Here is a 24,194-nt window from a genome sequence, read left to right as displayed (position 1 = left end):
AGAACGTCCCCTCCATATACCTCATTCTGGCTGGTCTTCCACATTCAGGGCCCTGGCTCCCTGCTCCATTGCGTGCTGGTGATTGAGATTCCACCTGTCTGACCTGCAGCTTCCCCTTTCCCATCAGCATCATCATTACTTACTCAAGATTATTAGTTAAAAAAAAAAAAAGTCTCAGCCTGGCATGGGGCCCACACCTGTAATCCCAGCACTTTAGGAGTCCGAGGTGGGTGGATCACCTGAGGCCAGGCGTTTGAGACCAGCCTGGCCAACATAGTGAAACCCTGTCTCTACTAAAAAATACAAAAAATTAGCCAGGTGTGGCGGCGGGTGCCTGTATTTCCAGCTACTTGGGAGGCTGAGGCAAGAGAAGTGCTTGAACCTGGGAGGCAGAGGTTGCACTGAGCTGAGATCGTGCCATTGCACTCCAGCCTGGGCAACAGTGTGAGACTCTGTCTCAAAACAACAACAACGAAATACTAAAAGAGTCCCAATTTTCTGACGCCATTGCATTCGTATGTACAGGACTGGTATCAAGGCCAGAAACAGTAGAATGAGTGGCCCCAGATACGAATTTGGATGGAAAGATTGGAAACTAGGATGTTCATCAAGCATCATTTATAATAGGAACACTGAGAATACAGTGCCTGTTCCTCAGGTTGTGTGCAGTAGACTGGCTACAAACTCATGGTGTACAAACTCTGGAGGTTGGGCACTGGAAGATGAACACATCATAAATACCTGAAATAAACGTGGAAATAAACAGAAAGCTAGAAAACAGGATATATTGCACCTCTGGCTTCTTTTTAAAATGACTGGAGCAAGAAATAGTCAAGATGTTAACTCTGGGGAGAGGACCAGAGGTGAAGCTGGGATTCTTGTTTACCTGTGTTTTTTAAAAAAAATCTAGCAATTCTGGGTGACTTTGGTAAGGAGGTACTCCTGGCCATCTAAGGAAGGCTTAAGGTGTGGCAGCCAGCAAGAGTTTGGGGGTTGGAAAATTCGGAGCAAGGCAGAGAGGTGCAGGACTTCCTGGCAGCACCAGGGGGCAGCACTTGCTCACTGCCTCCCCGGAACCAGGCCCCAGAAAGCTGTGCGCGCAGCCAGCACACTAAAGGCCATGGAGGCACTGTCCCTCAGCAGCCTGCGCACTGACTGCCTGATCCAGGTCCAAGCTTGGGACCTCTACTTGGGCACCTTTGTGGAGGGCCCATTGTCTTTGGATGGCTTGCTGTGGACTCAGTCCCGTGTCGTGCCAGCATTTCTGCAACTTTGGCTATCCTTTTCTCTTTAGCCATGGACAGGATTGTTGCAAATTTGGGGATTTGCTCCTTCAGCTAAGCCTTCCCACTTGAGAAACCATCCCAGAAACAGTCTATAGGTTGTTTATATCAAGTCCTTTTATTCTGATACCACAGAATTACCTTGTCACAATACAGGGGAGGGACACTGAAGTACCACGAGTTCTCACAGAGCACAGGAGGACAGCACACAATTCACAAGGTCATGTGGAGGACTCGGGTCATTGCACTTACAACTGTAAACTTGTTTGTTTGACTTTGTACAGCACTCTTCCCCCCTCAAATAAAGGAGAGAAGGAAAGAAAGGGAGAGAGGGAGGAGGAGGGGAAAGCAAAAAAAAAAAAAAACAAAAAAAAACAAGACATGAAAGCTAGAGGAAAAGGTATTGAGTGACCACCACTCTCCAGGGTACTGCACTTGGAGAAAAGGAGTTGATTTGACCCCAGAAACTGAATGAGGCAGAAACACACACACACACACACACACACACACACACACACACACACGATCATGTGCATACACATAAAATATCTCACCACTTCCATGGCTCTCCAGTGCCACCCCAGTGCACATGGCAGCAGGGCTGCTGGCACCCAGGGAGACAGAGATGGCATCTCTGAGGAGTTTCAGTTGGTTAGGCCTGTCCCTCTAACCCTGTTGGAGTCCATGATGACAAGTATTTACAGCATGGGCGTGGGTAAGGGGAGAGGGGAGGAGGCAACAGGGCAGGACCATGCTGTCATGGCAAAGGACCTGCCTGGAAAACTCCCTACAGGCTCCAGAAGACAGGGCATAGTTGCCACCACTGCTGTTCTTTTACTGTGGGCCCTGAGACCACATGCTAGCCCAAGGACTAAGAGGATGGTGGTGGGGGGAGGGCTGTCACTGTGAAGTGAGTACACTGGGCCCTGAAGTGAGCAGAGAGAGGAGGCAATGCCCTTGCTCATGATGCTGGGAAGAGGGGTATGGAGAAGGCCTGGGCTGCATGCTAGAGACTCATTTGGAGATGTGTCTGTTGCTCTCTACTTCCCAAGGCACCGAATGCTGGTCCCTCAACTTCTGGCTGCATTGTCCCCAGAGTCACAACTGCATCCATGCAAGGGCCAGGAAGGATAGTCCATGGACCAGAGGCCTGCTCCAGCCACCTTCACAGAGGGCCAATGATGTATCCTGGGGGTACAATGGGGGATGAGGAGTGGCAGCTGTCAAATTTCAAACTCAGAGAGCTTGGCCAGAAAGGAAATTTGCGGAAAAGTCAGTACTTTAGAGCCTGAGACTAGGCCTGCTGGAGGCTCTGACTTCCTAACATTTCCCTGTCTGTTCCTTGCTTCTTGTCCCATCCCCTGGCCTGTAGTGGAAAGGATGATTGCCTTGGTCTCCAAGGCACATCCCCACACAGAGCTGGTCCTGGGTGGCCACAGGTGTTAGATGATGGCTTCCCTCAGCCCTTGCTCAGATGGTTTCATTCAATCCATACCTGATCTCTGGGATGAGGAAGGTATTCCATGGGTTGGGTAAGGCCAAATCCCAGGAAGGCAAGGGTGTTAAGTCCAACGCAGAGGTTGGCAGCTTCCTGACCCATCCATTGCTTCCAGAGGTGAGCCAGGAGCCCTCACTGAAGGGGTGTGTAGACCTTATAAAAAAGCATGAGAAATGCGGACCCCTGAGAAATGCATGGTGCAAACCAGAGCACTCTGGACAAAGGTCAGGCCTTGAGGGGTCAGGCAGCTACTGCCTGCCGTACTCCTGGCTCAGTGGTAGAAAAACTGATGAGCAGTGGGATGCTTGGGCTTTGGAGAAGGGGGTGGGCAGGGAGCATAGGGTCCTAGAGACAGATGCAGAGAGGGTCACACAGGACCTTCTATAAGATTTGCTATTGAGAAACTTCACAAGAAACTTAGCTTGAAGCCACTGTTTATGTGCACAGTTCCAGATGACCATTGTCAACTGTTCTCACCACAAGTGCCAAAGGCCCAGCTCTTCCTGAGCATCCATTGACCCCCTAGCTCCAGCCCAGATCTCCTGGCTCACAGTCCTTTGAGCCTCTTAGTCACAGAGGAGAGGCATGGAACAGGTACAGTCAAGAGCTGGGGTCCCTGAGGCACAGCCTGACTCTGGTCTTATCTCTGCCTCTCTGGCCATGGATGCTGCCCAGCTCTGCCCTTGACTAGTGCCCTTTGGGAAAGGGCTAGCAGATGCCTCTGGCTCAGGGTTGGGGTAGGAAGGGAAAATGACAGACAGACAGAAATCCTAAAGCAAGCCTTCAGAATGTCCACACACACGCATCCTGTTAGGCTCCTACCATTGTGTCTGCTCTGGGGATTCCTTTTTACCTGCTATCCTGGACAGAGAAAACTGCAGGGTGTGTGGGGCCTTGAACTACCTGCCCTGCAGCCTGGCACGCTCAGGCAACAATTCTGGCAGGTCCTCACTAGCTTGTGCAGAAGTCAGCTAGAAGTGCTCCTGAAGGAGAGGTTCTGAGGCAAAAAGAACTCCAAGCAAGAGGGTCGAGCATTTAAAATGGATGAAATCGTGCAAAGAGGCTGCGAGCTGTGCATGCTCCACTGCGGGACAGGCGGTGACTCACCTGGCAGCAGCGAGTCCTGCCACAGGTCAAACATGCCACAGACTGAGAATTTCACACACACAATGGGAGCAGGGGTGGGGTGGGGGTCAGGGGTGATATGAGTGTATCTATCCAGTTTCTCAGTTGCATGTTTGCAATTAACTCCTTATACATAACATGGAATTTATTAAATATTAACAGTTGTCATTGAGGGTTTATATTTCATTGCATAGAACGTTAGAGATGAGACTTGTGGCTGTGCCCAAGATGAAGGGAGGCCCCCAAGGGAAGGGCCTTGGGGAGGAATGCAGCCCAGTCCACCAGATGGATAGACAGTGGCACACTCCCCCACACAGGGCTCTGGACCTTTCCCTTGGCTAGCAGAAGCCTGGCCACTCTGCTCTGAGCACACCCACTGGTGATGGCTTAAGAAGGACTGGAATTGCACAGTAAACAGAGGCGGGCTGAGGGACCTCCCTAGACCTCGCCCTGGGGTTGTGCTCTTGATGGCCTGCTGCCCCCTATTGCTTCTAAGTCAACATTCTCCCTGTGCTGAGCAGGGGCAGAGCAGAGAGGAAACCGAACCATCAGTCACAAAGTGGTGGTGGAGGGGAGAGGCAAGGGGGTGAGCCAAGAGAAGAGAGAAAGTGGGAGAGAGAAACAAAAGAAAAATGTTTATGAGGTATACACGTAAATCAAACTGGAATGATTAAGGCTGTTCTTGAAATCAAAAGAAATCCCCAGGTGTACAGACGAGGAGCCGGCTGGTTGAGACAATGGCGGTGCCGCTGGGATGCTCACGATGGCTAGGGGGATGGCTTTGAGATGGTGGCAGTGTGCTAGGACGCTGCCACCCACGGGCTGGGAGAAGCCTCAGCCAGCGCCCACGCTGCTTTTCGGTGCTACGGCCTCTTATTTCAGTGATGAGACAGTGTTAGGTCCTAATGTTTGTAAAGTTCTCCCAACCCCATGCTGGCCACATGGAGGTCTGCTCCGATGTCACCCAGAGGGCAGGTGACGGGGGCAGGGCCCTGTGCCACAGAGGGATCCGGGCCAGCTGGAATGTAAAGGAAACGGAGCCCGGGACCCCCAGCCCTCAGTCAAAGCCCCTCTCCAAGGCTGTGGAAAAACTTCTGGCATCTCGGAGGGAGGGCAGTGTGCGCCCAAACTCTGTGTATAACGCATTGGAAGCCTGGCTGGCCAGGCTGCAAAGAGGCGGCTGTGGGAAGTATGGCAAGATACCGTGGTGGCCGGGTTTCTGGAGAGGGTCCTCCCTCCCAACGAGGGCTGTGTGCCTTGAAGGTGGTGCCCTACATAGAGCAGCGTCTCTGGAAAAACAATCAAAGGTCCTCCGGCCACTGGTCCCACTTGTCCAGCAGATGCTTCACCCCGACAGCTGCTGTGAGAAAACATCGCGTCCTCAACTGAGGCCTGCCTGCCACATCCCACCTGGTGAGTCTTTGGGCCAAGGGTTTGCCAGATTGTAGATGCTTGAAAGAGAAAAGGAGGGAGGGAGGAAGGAAAGAAAAGAAAGAAGGATTCTGTCAAGAACCATAGATAGCTGCTTCCCACCCTCACACACCTCTCAGCCATCTGCCTGTGCCAGCAGCCACCTCCTCACCCATGGGGTGCCATGCCGCTCAGGCCCAGGAGATGGGTGCTTGGGCAGGTTGGAGGTCACAGAGAGGACAGGAAGAAAGAAGAATCAGGTCAGCCAGGAAAGGACACTTCTTTTAATGTAACAAAAGTTCCTTTTTTTTTTTTTTGCTTGAGAGTGATGGAGATGGAATTTGTTTTGCAATGGCAAACTTTTCCAAGCCCATCTCTGAAATTGCTATAAAGAACTCCAGGAGAGGGATACTCATGGCAGCACTGTCCACTTGACCCAAGCATTAGCCGAATGCTAGAACTCGAGGGAGATTTCTTTAACTACAAAGTCAGTGGTCTCAGTGGCCCGCCCACACCATGTGGCAGGATGCAGAACAAAGCTGTGTCTGTGCTGCTTTTGCCTGCTCAGGAACCACACCCTGGCCCCAAAGGTAGGTACTGCCATGAATCCAGGCCATGGGCCGCCCCTCCTTCCCCTCCTCTCAGCACCACTTCTGATTTCACATCTGTTCCAGGGCAACTCCAAGGAAACATCAGCTGAGCGGGAAGCTGCAGGAAGCCCACTGTGGGAGGGTGAAGGCAGGAAGAATGCTGAGGGCTGCACTATGCTACTGTAATTAGAATAAATTCCAGGCTTCTTACTTGGCCTGCACAACCCACCCCAGCTGGGTCCCATCCCCTTGGACTTTACCCCTGACCACCTCTCCCCTCCACTGTGGCCCTAGCTGTGCTGGCCTTTTCCCTGTCCCTGGTGCCCCCCAGTCCGATCATCCGTCAGTGCTGTTCCCTCCCCTCTGTACATCCCACAGCAGCTGTCCTCCTCCCTCAAGCCTTCCCTCACATACCTTCAGCACTGAGCACTTTATCTAGAGCAGACCTCACTGCTTTCATAGCTCTGCTTCACTGGCTTTAAAATACTTATCACTTTCAGAAAGTACCTTTTTAATTGAATTTTTATTTTTAAACTTATTTATTCTCTATCTCCTTTAATGGATTGTCAGCTTCAGAGGGCAAGGACTTGGTTTTGTTCTCTGCCACATCCTCAGAGCCTGGAATAGCACCTGGCACATACCTGGGGCTTGATAAACATTTGTTGAATAAATGGATGGAAGCCTGGGCCTTTCCAGGGCCCCACTGCTTTTCCAGAGAGGTAGCCTGTGAGGTACCACACCTAGCTCCTTCCCTCCCACACCCAGGGCTCCCTTGAAGTGACCTGCTCACTGACCACCAGGCCCTGCATGGATACCACATACATGCCTGTACACCGTGAGAAGCACCCTGAAGTGGGAAGGAGGGAGAAGAGGAGGGCCAAAGGGCTATGGGACAGTGGTCAGTGGTCCTGGCTATGCACAGAGCCACACCAACAGCCAGGTGATTCTCCTCCCACTCAGGATGATGCACTTTCTCCTCCTCCCAAAGAGGCAGGGCCAAGGCCAGGGCCAGGGCAGGGTCCAGGAAGTGGTGTCTCATCCTGCCTTGGCCACTGCAGCCCAGACAGGGCCAGGGCTCCCATCCTGAGGCCATTCTGTCCTCTCCTTGGGCTGACCTAGACTGGGACTGAGACTCCCTTTCCTCTATGTCCCTTCCTGTCTGCCTCTCTACTCCTTCCACTCTTCTATCCTATGGGCCACAGGCTCAGCCTGTGAAGCCAGGAGTGTTTTGACTTCATTCCCAGAGTTGCAGATGCAGCTCTGCAGGGTTTGGGGACTCTAATCTCTTCCAACTGACTGGAGCAAAGGCACCAGTAGCAGACATCAGGGAAGAGGCGTGTTCCCCCACAGGAGCCATAAACCACCCTGTCCTTTGAACTCAGTGCCCAGCACATAGCCACAGACCACCCTGACTTTGAACTCAGTGTCCGGCACATAGACTTCAAGTTGTGGGGTGTAGTTGGCTTTGCTGGGCTCTTCTCCAGGGGTGCCACCTGACTCATCTGCCACCATCTCAGGGAGCTCTGTGGCCCCTGCCTCTGCCAGGATGGAGGGCTGCTGGGCCCATCACAGCTGAAGGAAGCCCACCAGGCCCTTCCCAGTTCACATTTGTTGGAACTGGCTAGCTGCTGTCAGTCAGGCCCTGGCCCTTCACCCCTCCTCTGGCGCATCTCACCCTGATCCTGACACTCACTGTTATACGCAGAGTCCAGAGCTGCGCCCAGGCCTCTGACTCCAGAGATTTTTCCACAGCAATGATAACTCTCTTCATTTCTTCAAGAGCCTGTGGAGCATTTACAGAGAAGGGCTGGAGAGGAGCTGCATGCCAGGGACCCTACCTATAACCCAGTGCCAGCCCACTGTTGTGAGAGCCCTGCAGGGGATAGCAGATGGTTTGAAAGACAAGGGGGCATCAGCCCTGGCTTTGGCCCCTCCTTTGCTGGGGGCCTCTACTGTGTTGGCCCCATGGTCGGGGCTCTGTGCACAGTGTCCTTCCTCTTTCTCCTCCCACATTCAGAGAAGAGAACATTGCATCTCTGGCCACAGCACCAGCAGAGGACCGGACTCCTCCCAGAGGACCCTTTGGACTCACAGCCCCATCCCCACTCCCATTGCCTGGGGCCTTTCCCAGAAGAGGCAAGGTACAGGCTGCTCGTACTCACCCTGCTGGGCATGGTCACCAGAATGAGGAAAATTTTTTGCCAAAAGCAGAAACAGCTGTGACATAGAAAGAGGAGAGAAGCATCAGGAAATTGGGCGAGAACCCTCCCAGTCAGGGCCACTTGGCATAGTGAAGCCAAGCATCAGCAGGTGGGCCCTCCGGCTGGCCTGTGCCTGAGTGACTGAGTCTGGAATCATCTCACAGACCCAGCCTGCACCAGAGCAGGCCCCAGAGCAGCCACCCACCACAGACCCGGTCACAGGCAGTGCATACCTTCCGTCAGTTTGCCAGCTTGCTCGGCTGCCCCACCAGGGAGTATCTTGGAGAACACGCTCTCCCCTTCGGCACCTGGCTGGCTGGTGGGAGCCCCTGGGGTTCCTCCAGGCCTTGCTCCAGCCTTCACACCTAGGAGGAAAGAAACCACCCTCATGAGCTATGCATGGCCTGCCTCTTCAGGGTCTGAGAGTGCAAGTAGGCACAAGGGAATCTGAACACAGGTACCCCATGAGCTGGGAAGGTGAGAAGGAGGCTATGGGAATAAAGAGGTGAAGGAAAGAACAGGAAAACAAGGGGTGGGAGGAGGCAGAAAAAAGGAGGTTGAGGATGGTAAAGAAGAAAGGGAAGCAAAGGCAGAGGAGAGGAGGAAAGGGGAAGGAAGGAGGGAGCAAGAAGCTACGGTCCCTGCCCTGTGCTCACCAGTGCCTTCCAGCTTCTCTGCCCAGAGCTGCTTGGGCCCTAAAGCCCCTGTGCTGGTGACCTCATTGGCTTATTCTAACCCCAGGCTTGTTTTCTTCTGGGGAGGTCCACAGCCCGTGGGGCACCTCTTCAGGAATTAGTAAGGGCATGCAGTGTGGGGGAGCTCAGGGCGCAGGTGGTGTAGAGAGAGAACAGCCTGGGTCTGTGCTGTGGGCCATAGCCAAGGATGCCAAAGGATAGGCTCACCTGCAGGTCCAGGTCCTGGTGTTGGCTGGGCCTGAGGAGCCCTTCCCTGTTGCGGAGCTTTGGCTGTCCCTTTAGATCCATTTGTCTGTTCTGCCCGTGGCTGCAACACAGAACCTATAGCTGAGATTCTGCCCATCAACCCTGCGCATGCCCAGCCTGGAACCAAGGAGATGCCCAAGCCTCATTCGTAGCATCTGCCCTGGTTATAACCCATGTACGGGAGCTCTGCTTACCAGTCCTGCTGGCTGAGGGCCTGTGGCTGTCGTGGGGCCTGGCTGAGGCTTCCCTGCAGGCTGGCTGGCAACAGGGGCTGAGCCCCGGGTGGTTGGCTGGCTCTGTTGCTGCAGCCGAGCCTGCGTCGGGGCCTGCTGTGGGGGCTGCAGCCCAAGACCTTGCTGCTGCTGCTGCTGCTGCATCTGTGGCTGGCGCGATGTTGCCCCAGAGGGTATTTGCCTGGATGATGGTGGCTGTGACTGCTGTGGCCCTGGAGCTGCCTGCCGACCTTGCAACTGCGGTTGCGCCTGGGGTTCTGCCTTTGACTGCGGTGCAGCGGGCCCGGAGTGGGCTTGCCGGGAGCCCTTCTTGCTGTCAGAGGCATGATGGTATGCAGAGGGAGCACGGGATGGCTGTGAGTACTCAGCAGAGCTGGGGTAGCCAGGCTGACCCTTCTTCGGCATAACTGGAGCAGAGCTGGGCTGAGAGTGGGGCCGGGCCTCATGGCGACCCAGGTCCCGAGCGTGTGGTTTGGCAACACGCCGTCCTGGCTCCTCACCAGTGTGGCGGCCTGAGTGCCGCCCGTGGTCACCATGGTGCCGGTGTTCCTTGGCTGAGGCATGGCGGCCTGGGCCACCCTCATCCTGAGGCCACAGGCCCTCCTCAGGGGGTTCATCGTAGTCATGGTAGCTGTGCCTGGAAGGGCCTCGCTTCTGGGAGGAGGAGGAAACTGCATGGCCCCCGTGGTGCCTGAACCGGTCGGAGCGGGCATCCCGGGGCTTATCAAACCAGTCTGTCTCCTCCTGGCCCAGGTGATACGCTTCAGAGACCAAAAACAGAATACCATCAACCCCTGGGCTGGCCACAGGGGGAGGCCTAGCTGAAGCCATGCAAAGAAACCAAGAGAGTGGGTGCCACAGCCACAAGCGGATCAGCAGGCCCCCAGCCCACCCTCCCGCAACCAGGGACCAGGGTACAGATGGAGCAGGCAAGGGCAGCCTGCAGCAGGGCCCACCAGAGGAAGCGCCAGGCCAGACCCTGCTGGGACATCTCAGGGCCCAGGGCCCCACAGGCAGGCAGGCCCCCCAGGTGCTGAGTATCCGCAGAAATCACCCCTGGCTGCCATTACCTTCACTGTCGGAAACCACGCAGTGGGAATCATCCAGGATGTAGCCCTCCTCACGCTTATATGCGTGGGCCCGAGGTCCGTCCTTGACATGCTCCTGGACATCAGGCATGGAGTGGCTGGAGCAGAACTGTGGGCAGGTATCCCCACCAGGAGGGAGGGGCCCTCCGGCAGGGCGGGGCCTCCCCAAGGGGCTGACAGGGCTCTCCTCTTCAGAGGCCTGGCTCCGCATGGGGGGCCGTGCCCGGCTGTGGGCCATACTTAGGGATGAGGGCTTGGGGCCCACTTTTTGAAGTCGCTCCACAGCCTCCCGTTCCCTTTCGTACCCCTTGCCCCTGCCGCTGAAGTCATGGCTGGACAGCTTCTCCCCACTGTATGTAGAAGGTGCCCGGGACCGGCTGCTCCCACCATAAATGCGGTCATCCTCCTCTACTGCGTCCCGGCTGGACATCCCATAGTATCTCTGCTGCTCATACACATTCTTCTTGAGCCCATAGGTGATTTCGTCCTGGAACTTTCTGCTTCGAGAGACCAGGCTGCTGCTGACTGCAGGTGGGGGGTAGGACGCCAGGTCTGACTCCACATCCTTGGCCTCTTCAATAGGCGAGAACTTGGAGATCTTTTGCTCCATGCCCTGCTTCCGGTGCTTGCTGCGCTTTGAGGAGATGGCAGCTGGAGCCAGGCTCTTGGAGGGATGCTTGGGCCCCATGGGCCCTGGACCATACTTCTCTGTTCGAGCCCCATGTCTGTAGTCACTGTCACCATAGTAGTGGGTACTGGCTGGTCGACCATTGCTCTCCATGCTCCGATGATGGCCACCCTTGCCGCGGGGGTCGTATGAGTCCTCCTCAGATTCCTCTTCTCCTCTGGCATAGCAGCAGGGCAATGTGGGCCCCTCAAGGACACCTGGTTCTCCAGGCTCTTTCCCTGGACGCCCACTGCTGCCTGGCCCCAGGGGCTCCAGCCGCTGGCTGTCAGGAGCAGTAGAGGTGCTGTCCTTGGTCAGTTCACTGATGTCGTCGATCATTACATAATTTCGAGGAACGTTCTGCTCAAGATTGGTATAGTGTGAGTCAGAGGGGTAGGTGGGGGCTGGGCTCTGGCTCACACTGCCACGGTCACCAGCTCGGGGCAACTCAGGGACCTTGCCCTGCTCATAGCCACTGCTCACTGTTGGGCCACTGTAGCTGGTTTCAGAAGGGGCCGAAGACATGGCCACAACGGGGCTGGCGATCACCTCATAGTTGGTGGGCACCTTCTGCTCCAAGTCGGCTAGCGATGTCTGCCGTGGCTTCTGCGGGGGGGCACGGCTATCAGCAGGGACTGGAAAAAGGGTGCTCTGTGTAGTTGGCATGGGTGTTTGGCCTACATAATGGCCTGTGGGACGGAAAGCCTGCTGGTTTGGCAGGCCAGGCTCGGCTGGGTAACTGGTGCCAGGAGGAAAGGCAGGAGCAGCTGGGTATGTGCTGGGGCCAGGGTAGGAGGGGGCCTGGTGGGCTGGGAATCCGTTCTGAGCTGGCCCACCACTGCCTGCAGTGTACTGTGGGGCCAGAGGCTGAAAGCGGGGCTGCTGGAAGGCAGTGGGACCTGAGGGGGTGGTAGGAGCAGCGGCAGTGGCAGGGAAGTCCACATACTGGCCAGAGGGAGTAGTGCAGCCCTGGAGCCGCAGCTGGTTAAGCTCGCTGTCCGACAGGTAGTCACGATGCTCACCAAGACCACGCAAGGGTGGGTAGTCACGGCCACCTCGGTCTTTGGCCAAAGACTCTTTGCGTTGTGTGATACCTAGCTCCAGGTACTTGAGCTTGGCGTCAATCTCCTTCTCCTCCTCATCCAACTCCGCCTGCTTCTTGCGCAGCTTGGTGGATTCATGTTCCACCAGCCGCAGGTCCCGGTCCAGCTCCCGGAGCATGCTGGCCTTGGTAGCAGGGACAGCGGTGGGCCCCGTCAGCCCTCTCTGCAGCAGGCTGGCTGCATACAGCTGTGGGGCGGCCTGGCCAGCCAGGGGAAGGTGAGCCTCCTCTGGAGGGGGGCTGGGCAGTGTCCGCTTCACCTTGCGGACCAGGCTGTTGGGTGGCAGCGCCGACACCTGAGACAGAGGGAAGGGTGGGCAGCACTGAGACCCAAGGTGTGGTGACTTAGCGGGGTGTGGGGTAGCAGAACCCAGGCCTGGGCTGGGGCAGGAGCTGGGCTCCACCGTGCTGGCACCCTGATTTACCAAGCAGCCTGGAGGCCTACCCTGCCCACCCATAGGCCTTGGTTTCTTTGCCATGGAAGGAAGATCTGTGATTATTTTACAGCCCTTCTCCTTCCCAGAGCTCTGGGAAGCAGGAGGGTAGGGGCAGATTCCCTTCATGCCGATGTCCTATACTGGCCCAGCACACGGCTTTGAGAACCCCAGCACATCTCCAATGGGCCTGCCACCCTCTGCTTCACATTGAGGTGAGGAGAGTACAGCTGTGGTTCTGGGTTTGAGGCCTAGCAGCTGACGGGGGTTGAGATCAGTGGAGAGTGTGAACAGGAGGGGTGGAGTGGAAAGCATCCTGGGCTTGCCAGGCTCCCTAAAGGATCACGGGAAGGGACACTTGCGGGCTATATGCCAGTCGTAGTAGGCTCTGAGTCTTATTCTGCCTCCTGCCCTAGTCCTCTCTAAAGTGACATGCTTCTCAGCGACCTGCTCACCCTCTTCCTCTAGTGCCCTGCACCGCCCTCTGCTGAACCCTCTGGGCTGTGCTCTTGGGCTAGTCCCTAGCTCCCTGCAGGTCCCTCAGTCAACCTGCTGTTCTCTGGAGCCACCGGTGCATCTCTAAATCCTCCAGCCCTATCTCCAGCAGCATGGCTTCCTGGCCAAGGTTCCCTAACAGTGCCTGCCGTAGATGCTCCGCATTGCCTGAAGTTCCACATTGCCTGGCAGTTCACTCCACCTTCTCACTTTTTCTCTAGCTCCTGGCATTCCCAGAATGCCCCATGCCCTTGGGTTTCAATGCCCTTAGAATTTGGGACCACCCACATTCTAATTCTGAGAAGTGACTCTTACAGGATTCTTACTTTTTACCTTGCCAATTAACTACCTAAAAGTCTCCCACCTACTTCCACCATATGTCATAATAAAAATTATAGTGTGCCACCAAAATCTCAGAGTGGGCCTTTTATGGAATAAATTTAGCTTTTTGAACCCCTTACTCTGTTGTCTCTTTTCTTATTTTGGCCACGGATCATGAGTGCCTATCACGACCTGGTCTCATGACCAGCCCATGGGACCTCTGTGCCTGCAGTCAGGATCCCCCTGCCTCTCTGACCTGCCCTCCCTGCCAGCCCAGAGTCCTGGTCCCACCCCCACCCATATGGCCTGCATATACCAAGACTCTTCCCTACCCAAGATCATCACCTCCACAACCCCAAACCAAGGCTCCACTTTTCTCCTCTGCGTCACACCCTGAAAATGGGCAAATATACCTCAAGATGCCTCTGCCAGGTCTCTTCCTTCAGCCCATCATCTCACATTCTGCCCAGGAAACTTTCCAAAATATCTGCTCTGTCCCATCTCACCTGCCTAAAACCTCCAGAGGCTTCCAGGGCCTTTAGGAAAAGCCCACCCTCCTCAGCCTGGCACTCAGTCATTGGCATTAGGCCCTCAAAACCCCCTATTCTCACCTCTGCTGCAGCCCACAGCCAAGCCGCCTCTCACAGTCCCCATACATCACTGGCAAATAAAGCCACAGACAAGGGTAAGTTTATGCTTCTGAATCCCTTATCCAGGGGAGCAGACAGGTGTGTAAACAGATTTACCGAGGGCCAGGTAAGGGCAGGGAACACCCTGGGGCAGAGAGCACACTGCAGCCCACTGGATGAGCCTCTAGTGCCAGGCCACAGGGCCTGGGCTTCCTGTGTGGCAATAGAAACCAGGCCAGGACTGAGAGGCCAAGAGCAGCCCTTCGAGGTCCATGTGACTGATTTTCTTAGGAAACACCCATAGAATGAGGTTTGGAATGGAAAGGGTCCAGACTAGAAGTGAGAGCTGAAGAGGCCTGAAGCGGGAGGTAGCAGTGGCTGGACTAGGGACAGTGCTGGGAGGAGGCTAAAGCTTCTAGTGGGGTATGTGGCTGGAAGGCTGTGGGGGTCCATGTGTGTATCTGTATCTGCCAGGCTGTCTGCCGGGCTGCAGGCTCTATCAGATGTGCACCAAGGAGCATCTGCCATTAACTCCTTCCCCTGGGCCTCTGGAGCCAGAGATGCCTCCACTCCCACCCCAGAAGAAGCCCCTCCCTGTGGGGGCCCCTTGGGCTAGGCAGAGACCCCTGTCCCACCCTGGAACAGCCCCTGTTCCCATACCTGGCTACCCAGTCCCCCCTGGTGCTGGTAGAGGGAGAATCTCTCTTTGGCAGACTCTTCGGCGGTGGGGCTGAGGGGCTTAGGGTCAGACAAGGACCGCTGCAGGGTCTTCATGGGGCGAGGCAGCGTCTGCTGGCGGAGAGCGCTGTCAGCTGTGAAGTGCTTCTGGGGACTCACGTGAGCCTTGTTCAGCCTCTCACTGGAAGCAAAGGAGGTGTCCAGGAGCCGGTGAGGGGACAAGGGTGAGACTGGTGAGTAGAGGACCTGAGGGGACTTGGGAGGCTGGCGGCTCATAAGCTGTGAGAGAGACTCTGGAGGCAGGTGGGCCTGGTACCCAATCTCCAGGGGATCTGGCTTCTTTTTTTCAAATCTGCCCAGAGGTCCTGGGGTGACGATCTGGATGCCGGGCAGGTAGGGGCTGATGGCAGTTGGCCCTACAAGCTGTGGCCCAGCTACACCCTGGGCCTGCCCATCTGGTTCCGTCTGGCAGGCCAGGCTCTCTCCGCGCCCAGTCTTCTCTGGAGCCGATATGTACCTGACAATCTCCACCTTGGGATCGGTGGCAGCTGTGATGTGGATGGCTGGAGAGACCCTGGGCAGCTGGTCGGGCTCCGTCTGCACAGAACAGTCACTGATGGTCTGGATGCCCACACTGCTCATGGCCCTCGCAGTGGCAGCAGCAGTGGATGACGAGGCAGTGGCATCGTGCTTGCTGTCAGAGCCCGAGTCTGAGTGGCGGGGAAGACGGGACCTGCGGCGGCGCACTGGCTGCTCCCACTCAGCACTGTCCTCGTCGTCCGTCTGCACGCTGCAGTCAGTACTCCGCCGTGCCCGGCGTCGCCGGGTCAAGAGGTAGCGGCCCTCCCCATCCTCATCGTCTGTCTGCACGCTGCTGTCAGCAATCCTCCTGACCATGCAGGGCTCAGGCGCGGATTCTGGTTCACAAGCATCTCTCAGGCGTGGCATGGAGTGCCGCTTCTTGATGCCACTACGGCTGGTCTCCCATTGCTCCTCTGTTTGCAGTGACATGTCTGAGGCAGAGCTGGGGAGACCCCGGTGCAGCACAGGCTCACGAGGCTGCCCAGGTCCTTCAGGCCCTGCCATGGCAATGAAGGCTGCATGGGTAAGGGGGGGCCAATACTGGCCGTTCTGAGCCAGCTCAGCAGCCGCTAGTGGAGGCCCTCGGCCAGGTGCCTCACAGGCTGCAGGGAAGGGAGCTTTCTGCCGCTGCTTCTGCTCCTCTAGCTGCTGCTGTAGCTGCTGCTGCAGCTGCTGGATCTGCTCCAGCTGCAGACGCTGCTGTGCTAGCTGTTCCCGCTGCAATGCAAATTGAGCCTGGCGTTCCTCTTGCTGCTGCTGCAGCACATGGTGCTTAATGGTCTGCAGCTCCTGCAACTCCCGCTGCACCAGCAGCTGCTCCTCCTCACGGTGCCTCTGCAGCTCCACACGTTCACGCTCTAGCTCCTCTTGCAGCCGAAGTTGTCGCAGCTTCTCCAATTCCACCCGCTCCCGCTCTAGCTGGAGCAGCTGCTCCTGCTGCTTCCGCTGCCTCTCCTCCTGTGATGCTTCCTCTTTCTCGAGCCCTGACCGGCTGAGGGCCCCAGTGCCACCTCCAGGAGCAGCATCTGCTGGTGGCTTCTGGCCAGCTAGTGGGGCAGGAGCTGGGGCTCCCGCAGCCTCCTTGATGGCAGCAGGGGTGGTTGTGGGAAGAGGCTCTTCCCGTGCAGCCCCTGCTGGCATCTCTGGCCTTGGAGGGCCCCCAGCCCCAGAGGCCTTGGCAGCAGCAGGTTTCCCCAGATAGACAGGACCCTCTGCAGGTGGAACACTGGAAGCAACGGGGAATCTACTTGGTGCAGGATATCGGTATAGCCCTGTGGGTCCAAGAGGTACCCGGGGGGCAATCATGGGCACACGTGTCAGACTGGTGAGTGGCACGGCTGTGACTCCACCAGATGCGTAAGGCCTGTACATGCCACCACGCACCATGGGCCGCAGGACTGAGGCAGGCTGGGTGGTGATGGGCAGTGTTGCAGCAATTGGGGTGTTGATAGTCGAGTAGATCATGCCATCAGCTGCGCGCACAGTGGCTGTGGATGGTAGCAGCTGTCTGACTGCTGTTCCCTGGCCTGCTGTAGGCCCATACTGGGCCAAGTTCCCAGGACTTGGGTGGCCCTCTGGAAAGGTGGGGTTACCAAGGAGTCCAGGTCTGAGGGGAGCCAGACTCTGCGGAGCACTGAGCCCGGGCCCATGCTGGGACTGGTACTGTACAAGGTCAGGGCCACCACCACCACTGCCATGCCGCCCACCGTACTGGTCCATGGAGTTGAGGGCAGCGCACATGCGACTGATTTCACGGGCTGTGGTGGCACTGTACTGGGCCAGGCTGGCCTCCTGGAAGCCAACTGCATCTCCCCGTGGGCCATACCTGTGGTCTGAGTAGATGTTTGACACTGAGCTATAGCGCCGCATGGGAAGTGGGTGAGCCAAAAGGTCTGTAGGATGACGCAGGTCCGTGAATGAGCCATACTGCAAGCCCTGCCCTAGGTAGCGTCCGTCCGCAAAGCCCAGGCTGTAGGAGTGCTTCAGTGAGCTGAGGTCCACAGCCGAGTCTCGTCCAGGGCCCTGGAAGAGCTGTCCGATCCTCTGGGCATGGTAGTTGAGGCCGGCCTCAGCCAAATTGGTGTCAGACATGGAGGAGTACAACCTACCAGGCAGGCCCTGTGGGTAGGGCCTCTGCTCCTCATGAGGCCCAGGCCCCACAACCCCCTGTGCCCGGTAGGTGAGGGGCTCAGGAGGCTCAGCGTCCCGGGGACCATAGAAGGGGCCACTGCTTTGGCCAGGTGGGGCAGCATCTGCCATGCTCTTCTCAGGCGCACTGGGGGCGGGGTGGAAGGTGCCAGTGCAGCTGCTCCCAAAGGGGAGCTTATAGACCATGTCACAGCATGCCAGCTGGCTCTCAGGCCTCATCCCCGTGAGGTCCAGGGCACCTGCAGGCTCCTCTGGGAGCAGCGTGGTCACAGTGCCTGCCGTGCCCTCTCCCATCTGCACCACCACTGTGTGTGGCTTCCTGGCACCTGGCAGAGCATGTGACCGAAGCTCTGCAGGGGTGGCCCGGTGGGGCTCAGCACCAGGCTCTGGCACTGGGCCTGGCTTGAGGCTAACACTCTGGGCGGTGCCCATCTGAGTGATTAAAATGTCCCTTCTAGCCAGAGGTGTTACTTGGTTGGGCAGGTTATATCTGGCAAGCTTGGCCTCCCTGGGTCTTCCCCGGGGCCCACTTCGGTATGGGACTGTCTGAACAGCCTGCTCTACTTGTTTGACCTGGGCCAGGCACACGGGGCTACCTCCACCCTGGCCAAAGTCGAGGCGGCTCTGGTAGGGGTCTCCATAGACCACAGGCTGCTTTTGTTGAGCCATGAGCACAGACGAGGCCATGGTGATGCTCACGGTGGTGGCAGTGGCAAGGAAGGTATGGGTCTGCTCCTGGGCATTGAGATTGATAACCAAAGGCTGCACAGCGGTTGACTGCCGTCCTGGGATTGGATCTAGGGCAAGACCATACTTCCTCGCTTCCACAGCAAGAGAGGTGAGGTCCATGCCCTGGTCAGTGAGGATGATGGGCGTGGGCTTGACAGCTGTACGGAGGTCTACTACTGCAGTGCCAGGGGGCCTGGGGCCTGGCTCAACCCTAGATGTCCCAGGGACAGAGGAGATCCGGCAAAGGGAGATGTTCTCAGCAGGAAGGGCACCCCAGCCATACAGTGCCAGGGGCCCATCCACACCAGCACTGGGTGCCCGTGGAAAGCCAGGTAGCCCAGGTGGCTCTAGGGGTAGCTGAGATACACTCGGAGGTGTTGTCTGGCTGTAGCTATGGGTGGTGGGCTGGGTTTCAGGTGAGCAGAGCGGGGAGGTGGAGGCACTGGCATGTACCATCCTGGTCTGGCTGGAGGCATCTGATGCCAGCGTGATGACCATAAAGGGAGCCTCCTGCGAGGACTCCTGCCACACCAGGCGAGGGGTGCTTGGTCGATGTGGTGTTTGTGTGCCCTGGGCTACCATAGGTGATGGGGTGGGGGCACCAGGGCTCCGTGGCATGTCTGAGGCAGGGGCTAGACTTGGTGTCTGTGTAGAGAACTCTGCTGTGGCCCTTTGGCCCAGCTTGCCAGGGGAGAATGTGAGACTCTCTGAGGGGGAAGATGGGGAGACAGGTGAGCTGGAGCTTGCAAAGTAGGAATATGCCCGGGAAGGCTGAGGAGTGCCACCCTCACCGTCACTCGCACTCAGTGGCTTCTCTCTGGCAGCCCATCCAGCTGTAGAAAGGCCACTGAGGACCTGAGGTAGATCCTCAGTTTGGGACCCATAGTTTGCAGTGGTTGGGCTGTGTCCATAGCTATGGCCTGTGGAAGACGGTGAAGGACTGCGCTCGGAGCCTGCTGGGGAGGCTGGAGTCATATATCCTCGTGGCAGCCCTGCTGGACAAGGAGCCACAGCTGTGGTGGCTGGGGTCCCAGGGCCCTGGGACAAGGGCATGCCTGCCTCCTTGGAGGCTGAGCTGGGAGAGGCAGGAGAGCTGTGCAGCTTGAGGGGGTCCTGAGGCTCCTTTGCAAAATGCTGAGTGACACGGACATCGGGAATAACTCGGCCCCCGCTGCTGTCCAAGGAGGTGGGGGTGGAGAAGGACACAGGGGCAGCGAGCTGGGTGGGACTGGTACCAGGAGTAAGGGGGCCGCCATTTTGCTTCATCGGGTCCATGTATGCACTCTCAGCATTCAGAAACTGCTTCTCCTTCTTTTTGTCCTCAGCAAAAGCCAGGTCTCGTGAGGAGGCCTGCCGCATGCGAACTATGCTCTGCGACGTCTGAAGAATTTCTTCGTACACGGCTGCTCCCAGGCTGGCTGGTGTGCCCTCTGTGGCAGGCTGAGCAGCCCGGCCATAGTCATGGTCTGCAGTGTCTTGATATTCGAAGGAGCCTGGGGCCCGGGGGCCTATGGGCTGAGAGGGGCCACCATGGGGTCCCCGGGCCCCTGGCGCCTGGCCCTGCTGCCTCTGGAGCAGCTCAGCTTTGCGCATCATCTCTTCATAGGCCTCCTCGGCACTCTTGAGGGGCCGTCCGGAACTGGGAGTGGTGGAGCTGCCAGAGGGTGTCTCGGTTGGTGAGTAGAGGGACATGAAGGTGGGCAGGTTGTACTCACTGCCCGATTTGTAAAGCCGGCTGGGGCCACCATCCAGGGCCTCAGCCTCAGAGTCAAGGGAGGGTGAGGGCGAGTACTCAGAGCAGGAGGAGCGGTGCAGCTCCTCCATCTCAGCTGCCTGCCTCAGCTCCTCCGTCGGGGAGGCATCCTCGATGGGTGACAAGTTACTGGGTGGTGTCTTGGAGCGCTCTCGCCTCCGCTGGGCACGCAGTTCTTCCTTGTCCCGCCGGGTCTTGCGGGCCGTGCTGCGGATACGCTGCTGCTCCACCTCCCGCATCTTCTCCTGCTCACGCAACAGCTCCTCTTCCTCCCGCAGCTCCTCCTCCTCCGAGGAGTCCTCAATGGTGGGCAGCAGGGGTCCGTGGGAGCGGTGCCGGGCCTTGCGCTGCTGCTTTGCTTCTTCCAGACGCTGCCTGCGGCTGGGGCTGCTGTCACTGTCCTCCTCTAGGGAGGACAGAGAGGTGGGAGAGGTGCCCGAGGTATAGCTGGGTGTGGAGGCAGGCAATGTAGAGGAGTGCTCACCACGGGAGCGGTCCTCAGGGGAGCCCGTCAGGCTCTCCATCTCCAGCTCGGGCTCCCGGTCCAGACTGGGGTCAGGGCCTTGGCCCAGGTCCAGCTCATGGCCATAACTTCCTGTGCTGTTGAGCTCAATAGTCTTGAAGCGACGGAGCCCACCCTGCAGGGTCCCACTGCTATCAGTAGCCTCTGCTGAGCCTCCCTCGGGGAGCAGCTCCTCATAGCCCGTGGTGGCATTGTGGGGCAGCCGCCTCTTGGGTAGTGCTGCTGGTTCTTGGCTAGGCTCAGGCCTGGGTCTGGGGCCGCCCTTCTGGGTGCCATGCTTGGCCAGGCCATGCCCGGAGGTGGCAGTGTCGTCCTCCTCCAGGTTGTCTTCCTCAGCACTCATCTCCAGAATCTGCCGTCGCATGAACTCCTCATCAGTCAGTTCTGCTGCCCTGGCTGGGGGCTGGGGTGGAAGAGGGGACAGGCCACCTTCACTGCTGTCCTCCACATAGTCATGCCTCAGTTGGCTGCCAAAGTCATCTGAGGACTCGGCAGTGTCCTGCTGCTCCCTCCGGCGCCTCCACTCGACAGAGCCTTCCTCTTCCTCCAGGATATCCTCCAGCTCTTCATCAGAGTCAAAGGCCTCAGGAGTGATGGACAAGGAGTGGGGCCGCTGCTTCTGCTCCTCGCCAGTACTGCTGCAGGGTGGCTTGCTCCGCTCACCACTGGGGGCCAGGCCCTGGGCCTCCAGCAAAGGCCGCATGCTGCTCCCCACCTTGTGGATCTCAGAGGGGCTGGGTGGACATGGCCCTGTCACCCCTGCACTGTCCAGTTGTTCCACCTCCTGCTGCACAACTCCTGTGATCTCACTCTGGGAGCTAGAGATGCCGTCGGAGGAATAGCCTGTGTCACTGAGACTCTGTGGGCTCCGAGACAGGTCCTGAGAGTAAGGCTTGCCCACCAGGTCCTGCAGCAGGGTGAAAAGCAGATACTGACTCCCCATGGCAAAGCTCGTGGTGGGATCCCAACCCTCCCTGTTAATCCCAGGGCCCCAGGGAAGAGTCTGTCCATTTCTCAAGGGCTTGCCACCCACCCTAGCTCCCTTTAGCCTTGAATAACCTGAAAGTTCCATGGCAAGCCCAAACCAGCCCTTGGTCTTCAAAGAGAAACTTTACTAGATCAAAGGGTATCAAAGCCCAGCAAAGCAACTAACAAGGTGCCATATGCAGCCTCAAACTCACAGTCTTCAAGACTGCAAGAACCTCATCTAGACTTTCCTTCTGCTGGGGTGTCCCTTCCCTCCTGTGTGGCCCCAAGGCACCTGTCCTGGGCCTACAGCTCAGCCACCCAGGAGGCAAGCCTTTCCATAGACTGTCCTGTCTGAAAGCTAAGGTCCCTGGAAAATGAATGGGACTGACCTCCACCTCCCCACCCTTGGGGGCTTCTGGAATGGCCTTGATGACAGGGGTGGCAGGTTCAGCCCTCCTCACCCCACTCTTCACTTTAGGAGTCCCAGGGGTCGGGGTAGTCTCTGGAGGTGGCTTCGGCATGGGCTCAGCTTTAGTGGGGACTCCGGTCTTCTTTTCCAGGGCACTGCTTGGGGTCTTGCTAGGTTCAGAAGCCCTGAGGGGCTTGGCCTGGGGGCTGGCCTTGGTGGGTAGGGGGCTGGCCTTGGTGGGTAGAGGGCTGGCCTTGGTGGGCAGAGGGCTGGCCTTGGTGGGTAGAGGGCTGGCCTTGGCAGGCAGGGGGCCTGATGGCTGGGCCAGCCCCTGTGGCCCTTTCTGCTTCAGAGGGGATGTTCCAGATGCACGGTGAGGGGCCCCGACAGGGGGCTGCTGTGAGGTGGGCGGTGGCAGAGGGGTCAACTCTCCCAGGCTGCCCTCCAGTAGCCGCTTGGTTTGGCAGTTCAGACAGAGCCACTCTGTTTTCTGCAAGGAAATGGGAGAGGAGGTTGATGAAAATTACGAAGACACTGAAGAACTCAAAGAATATTTCCATGCTATTTCTGTAACCTTAGGGAGGAGAGAGACTTTCAAAGCATGACACCAAAGACAGAAGGAGAAAAAGACTGATCAATTTACTGCCCCCAAATGACAAACTTCCTTATCCTTAAGATGAACACATACAAAGTCAAAATGCAAGTAACAACCCCAAAGAAGAGTACTTTCCTTAACTGACAGAGAACTTTTCACCCATCCAGAAAAGGGAGAGAGCTGCGGGGGACGGGAGGGCCTAGCCCTAAACATACGGGAAGCTGAGGTCTCAATCTAAGGGAGCAAACAGTGCCTAGCGGGCTGGTATGGAGTCCAGCAGTTGACAACCCTCACAGAACAGGAGTGGCATCCAAGCATGGAGCACTTCCTGGAGGCACTACCCTTCCCCTGCCTCCCAGCTCTCAGGTCTGACTCTATCCTTACCCAGCTGTGGAGGGGTACCCTTTAGATGCCCTACATATATATACTCACTATGTTCCCTGCACAGCCCAGCCCTAACACCACTTCTGACTCCCTTGAACCTTCTCTGATGCTCAATGTGTCTCCTCACAAAACCCCATGAGGCAATAAGTGCTGGCCGCTGGCCAGGCCCTGGGCTCACTTGGCTGCAGGGTCCACCCACAGAGGTGCCTGGGGAGAATGCTGGATAGGTTAAGACCAAGCCCCAGAAGAACAGAACATGGGAGAGCACAGAGCCCAATCCAGGAACCCTAGCTCACATGCCCCCAGCATCACCTGTGTACACAATGGAAATTCCCCTGTGTCAGACAGGACTGTGAAATGGCAAAATGACCCTGGAGAGATGGCAGGGCTACAGGCAGAGACCAAGAGAGAGAGCTCTGGAAATGAGCAAACAGCCCCTTCCCCAGCCCCAGGGTCAGCATGATGGGTTTAGGATCTAGGTCCAGACAGTGGGCTGGCCCAAGGCAGTGCTGCCCTCACTCCACTTTGGAGCCCTGTACATCCATCCCATGTTAGCCCTCTCAAAGTTTGGTTACCTGCCCTGGTCCACCTTGGTGGCTTGGCAAACCCATCTCTGGCCTGCAAACTCCACACAGAAGCAACAGTCTAAATGAAGCAGGGCACCTTGGAAGGGTGGTCTGGATGGAGGAGGCACCTAATGCTAAATGCTCTGACAGAATGCTGGAGAGACCTGCTTGGCTGAGCCCAGAGGCCCAGCCTTCAGCAGAGATGCTACCTGCGATCACATGCTCCCTGGGGCTTTGCTCCTTCATAGGCTTATTCACGGTGACAGCCAGGCTGCAGGTTGCCTGGCAGGCCCTCTTGCTCCTGGCTCTGCTATAGTAGGCAGTGAGGAAGGAAGAGCAGGCAGGAAGAGGCATGTGAAGTAAGAGCTAAAAATAAACATTGACCTGGCTGCTGGAGGCCCTTCCCAAGCCCTCTGGGGGTGGGGAAGAAGGGTACAGCGCACTGGGGCTGGTAGGAGTAGAGCCAGGGGAGACCTGTCCCAGGCCCAAGTCTTCGGGGGAATTAGAATCAGGTGGAAGGCAGGCCATGTAGAAGCTCTGTGCCTGGGGGATGGGACACAGCTGCTGGGGTCCCAATTCCTTTATTCATTCTATTCTCATTTTCCCCAACCCCAACATACCCCTACCTCCATCCCAATCATTTATTTCCTCATTCTTCCACTCATTTCCATTCCCCAACTTCAGTGTTGGTTACTCATTCATCCACCCAGTCATTGCACAGCCTTTTCATTCTCTGCCTCGCCCAGCCCATGCCAGCCCCAGTCCTTGGGAAAGTGCTGCCTGCTTACCCCTTTGCTTGGCCTCTTTGACAAAAGGGCAGGGGATGGATAATGGGGTGGCT

The 24,194-nt window shown here is 57.2% G+C and overlaps 1 protein-coding gene across 4 annotated transcripts in view; it reads right to left on the bottom strand.

Moving 5' to 3' along the window:
- Positions 1–1,376: 1,376 nt before the first annotated feature.
- Positions 1,377–24,194, bottom strand: part of BSN (bassoon presynaptic cytomatrix protein) — a 108,779-nt gene continuing 85,961 nt past the window's right edge. For 2 of the 4 annotated variants that reach the window (XM_064367107.1, XM_012467736.3), the window contains exons 4-12: positions 21,789–22,298; positions 14,678–21,337; positions 10,352–12,434; positions 9,243–10,042; positions 9,010–9,109; positions 8,341–8,472; positions 8,069–8,123; positions 7,600–7,689; positions 1,377–5,357 (exon numbers count right to left, since the gene is read on the bottom strand). In XM_064367107.1, coding sequence (XP_064223177.1) covers positions 8,083–8,123; positions 8,341–8,472; positions 9,010–9,109; positions 9,243–10,042; positions 10,352–12,434; positions 14,678–21,337; positions 21,789–22,298 — 10,326 coding nt within the window. In that variant the 3' untranslated portion in view covers positions 1,377–5,357; positions 7,600–7,689; positions 8,069–8,082. The remainder of the gene's footprint in view (positions 5,358–7,599; positions 7,690–8,068; positions 8,124–8,340; positions 8,473–9,009; positions 9,110–9,242; positions 10,043–10,351; positions 12,435–14,677; positions 21,338–21,788; positions 22,299–24,194) is intronic. The other 2 variants (XM_012467735.3, XM_012467734.3) reach the window with 2 other exon arrangements.

The sequence above is a fragment of the Aotus nancymaae genome, unplaced genomic scaffold, assembly GCF_030222135.1.
Source record: "Aotus nancymaae isolate 86718 unplaced genomic scaffold, 86718_ANA_hifiasm-v0.15.2.pri h1tg000067l, whole genome shotgun sequence".
Lineage (NCBI taxonomy): Eukaryota > Metazoa > Chordata > Mammalia > Primates > Aotidae > Aotus > Aotus nancymaae.
Note: the sequence above shows the minus strand (reverse complement) of the source record. Positions and strands in the feature narration are given on the sequence as shown.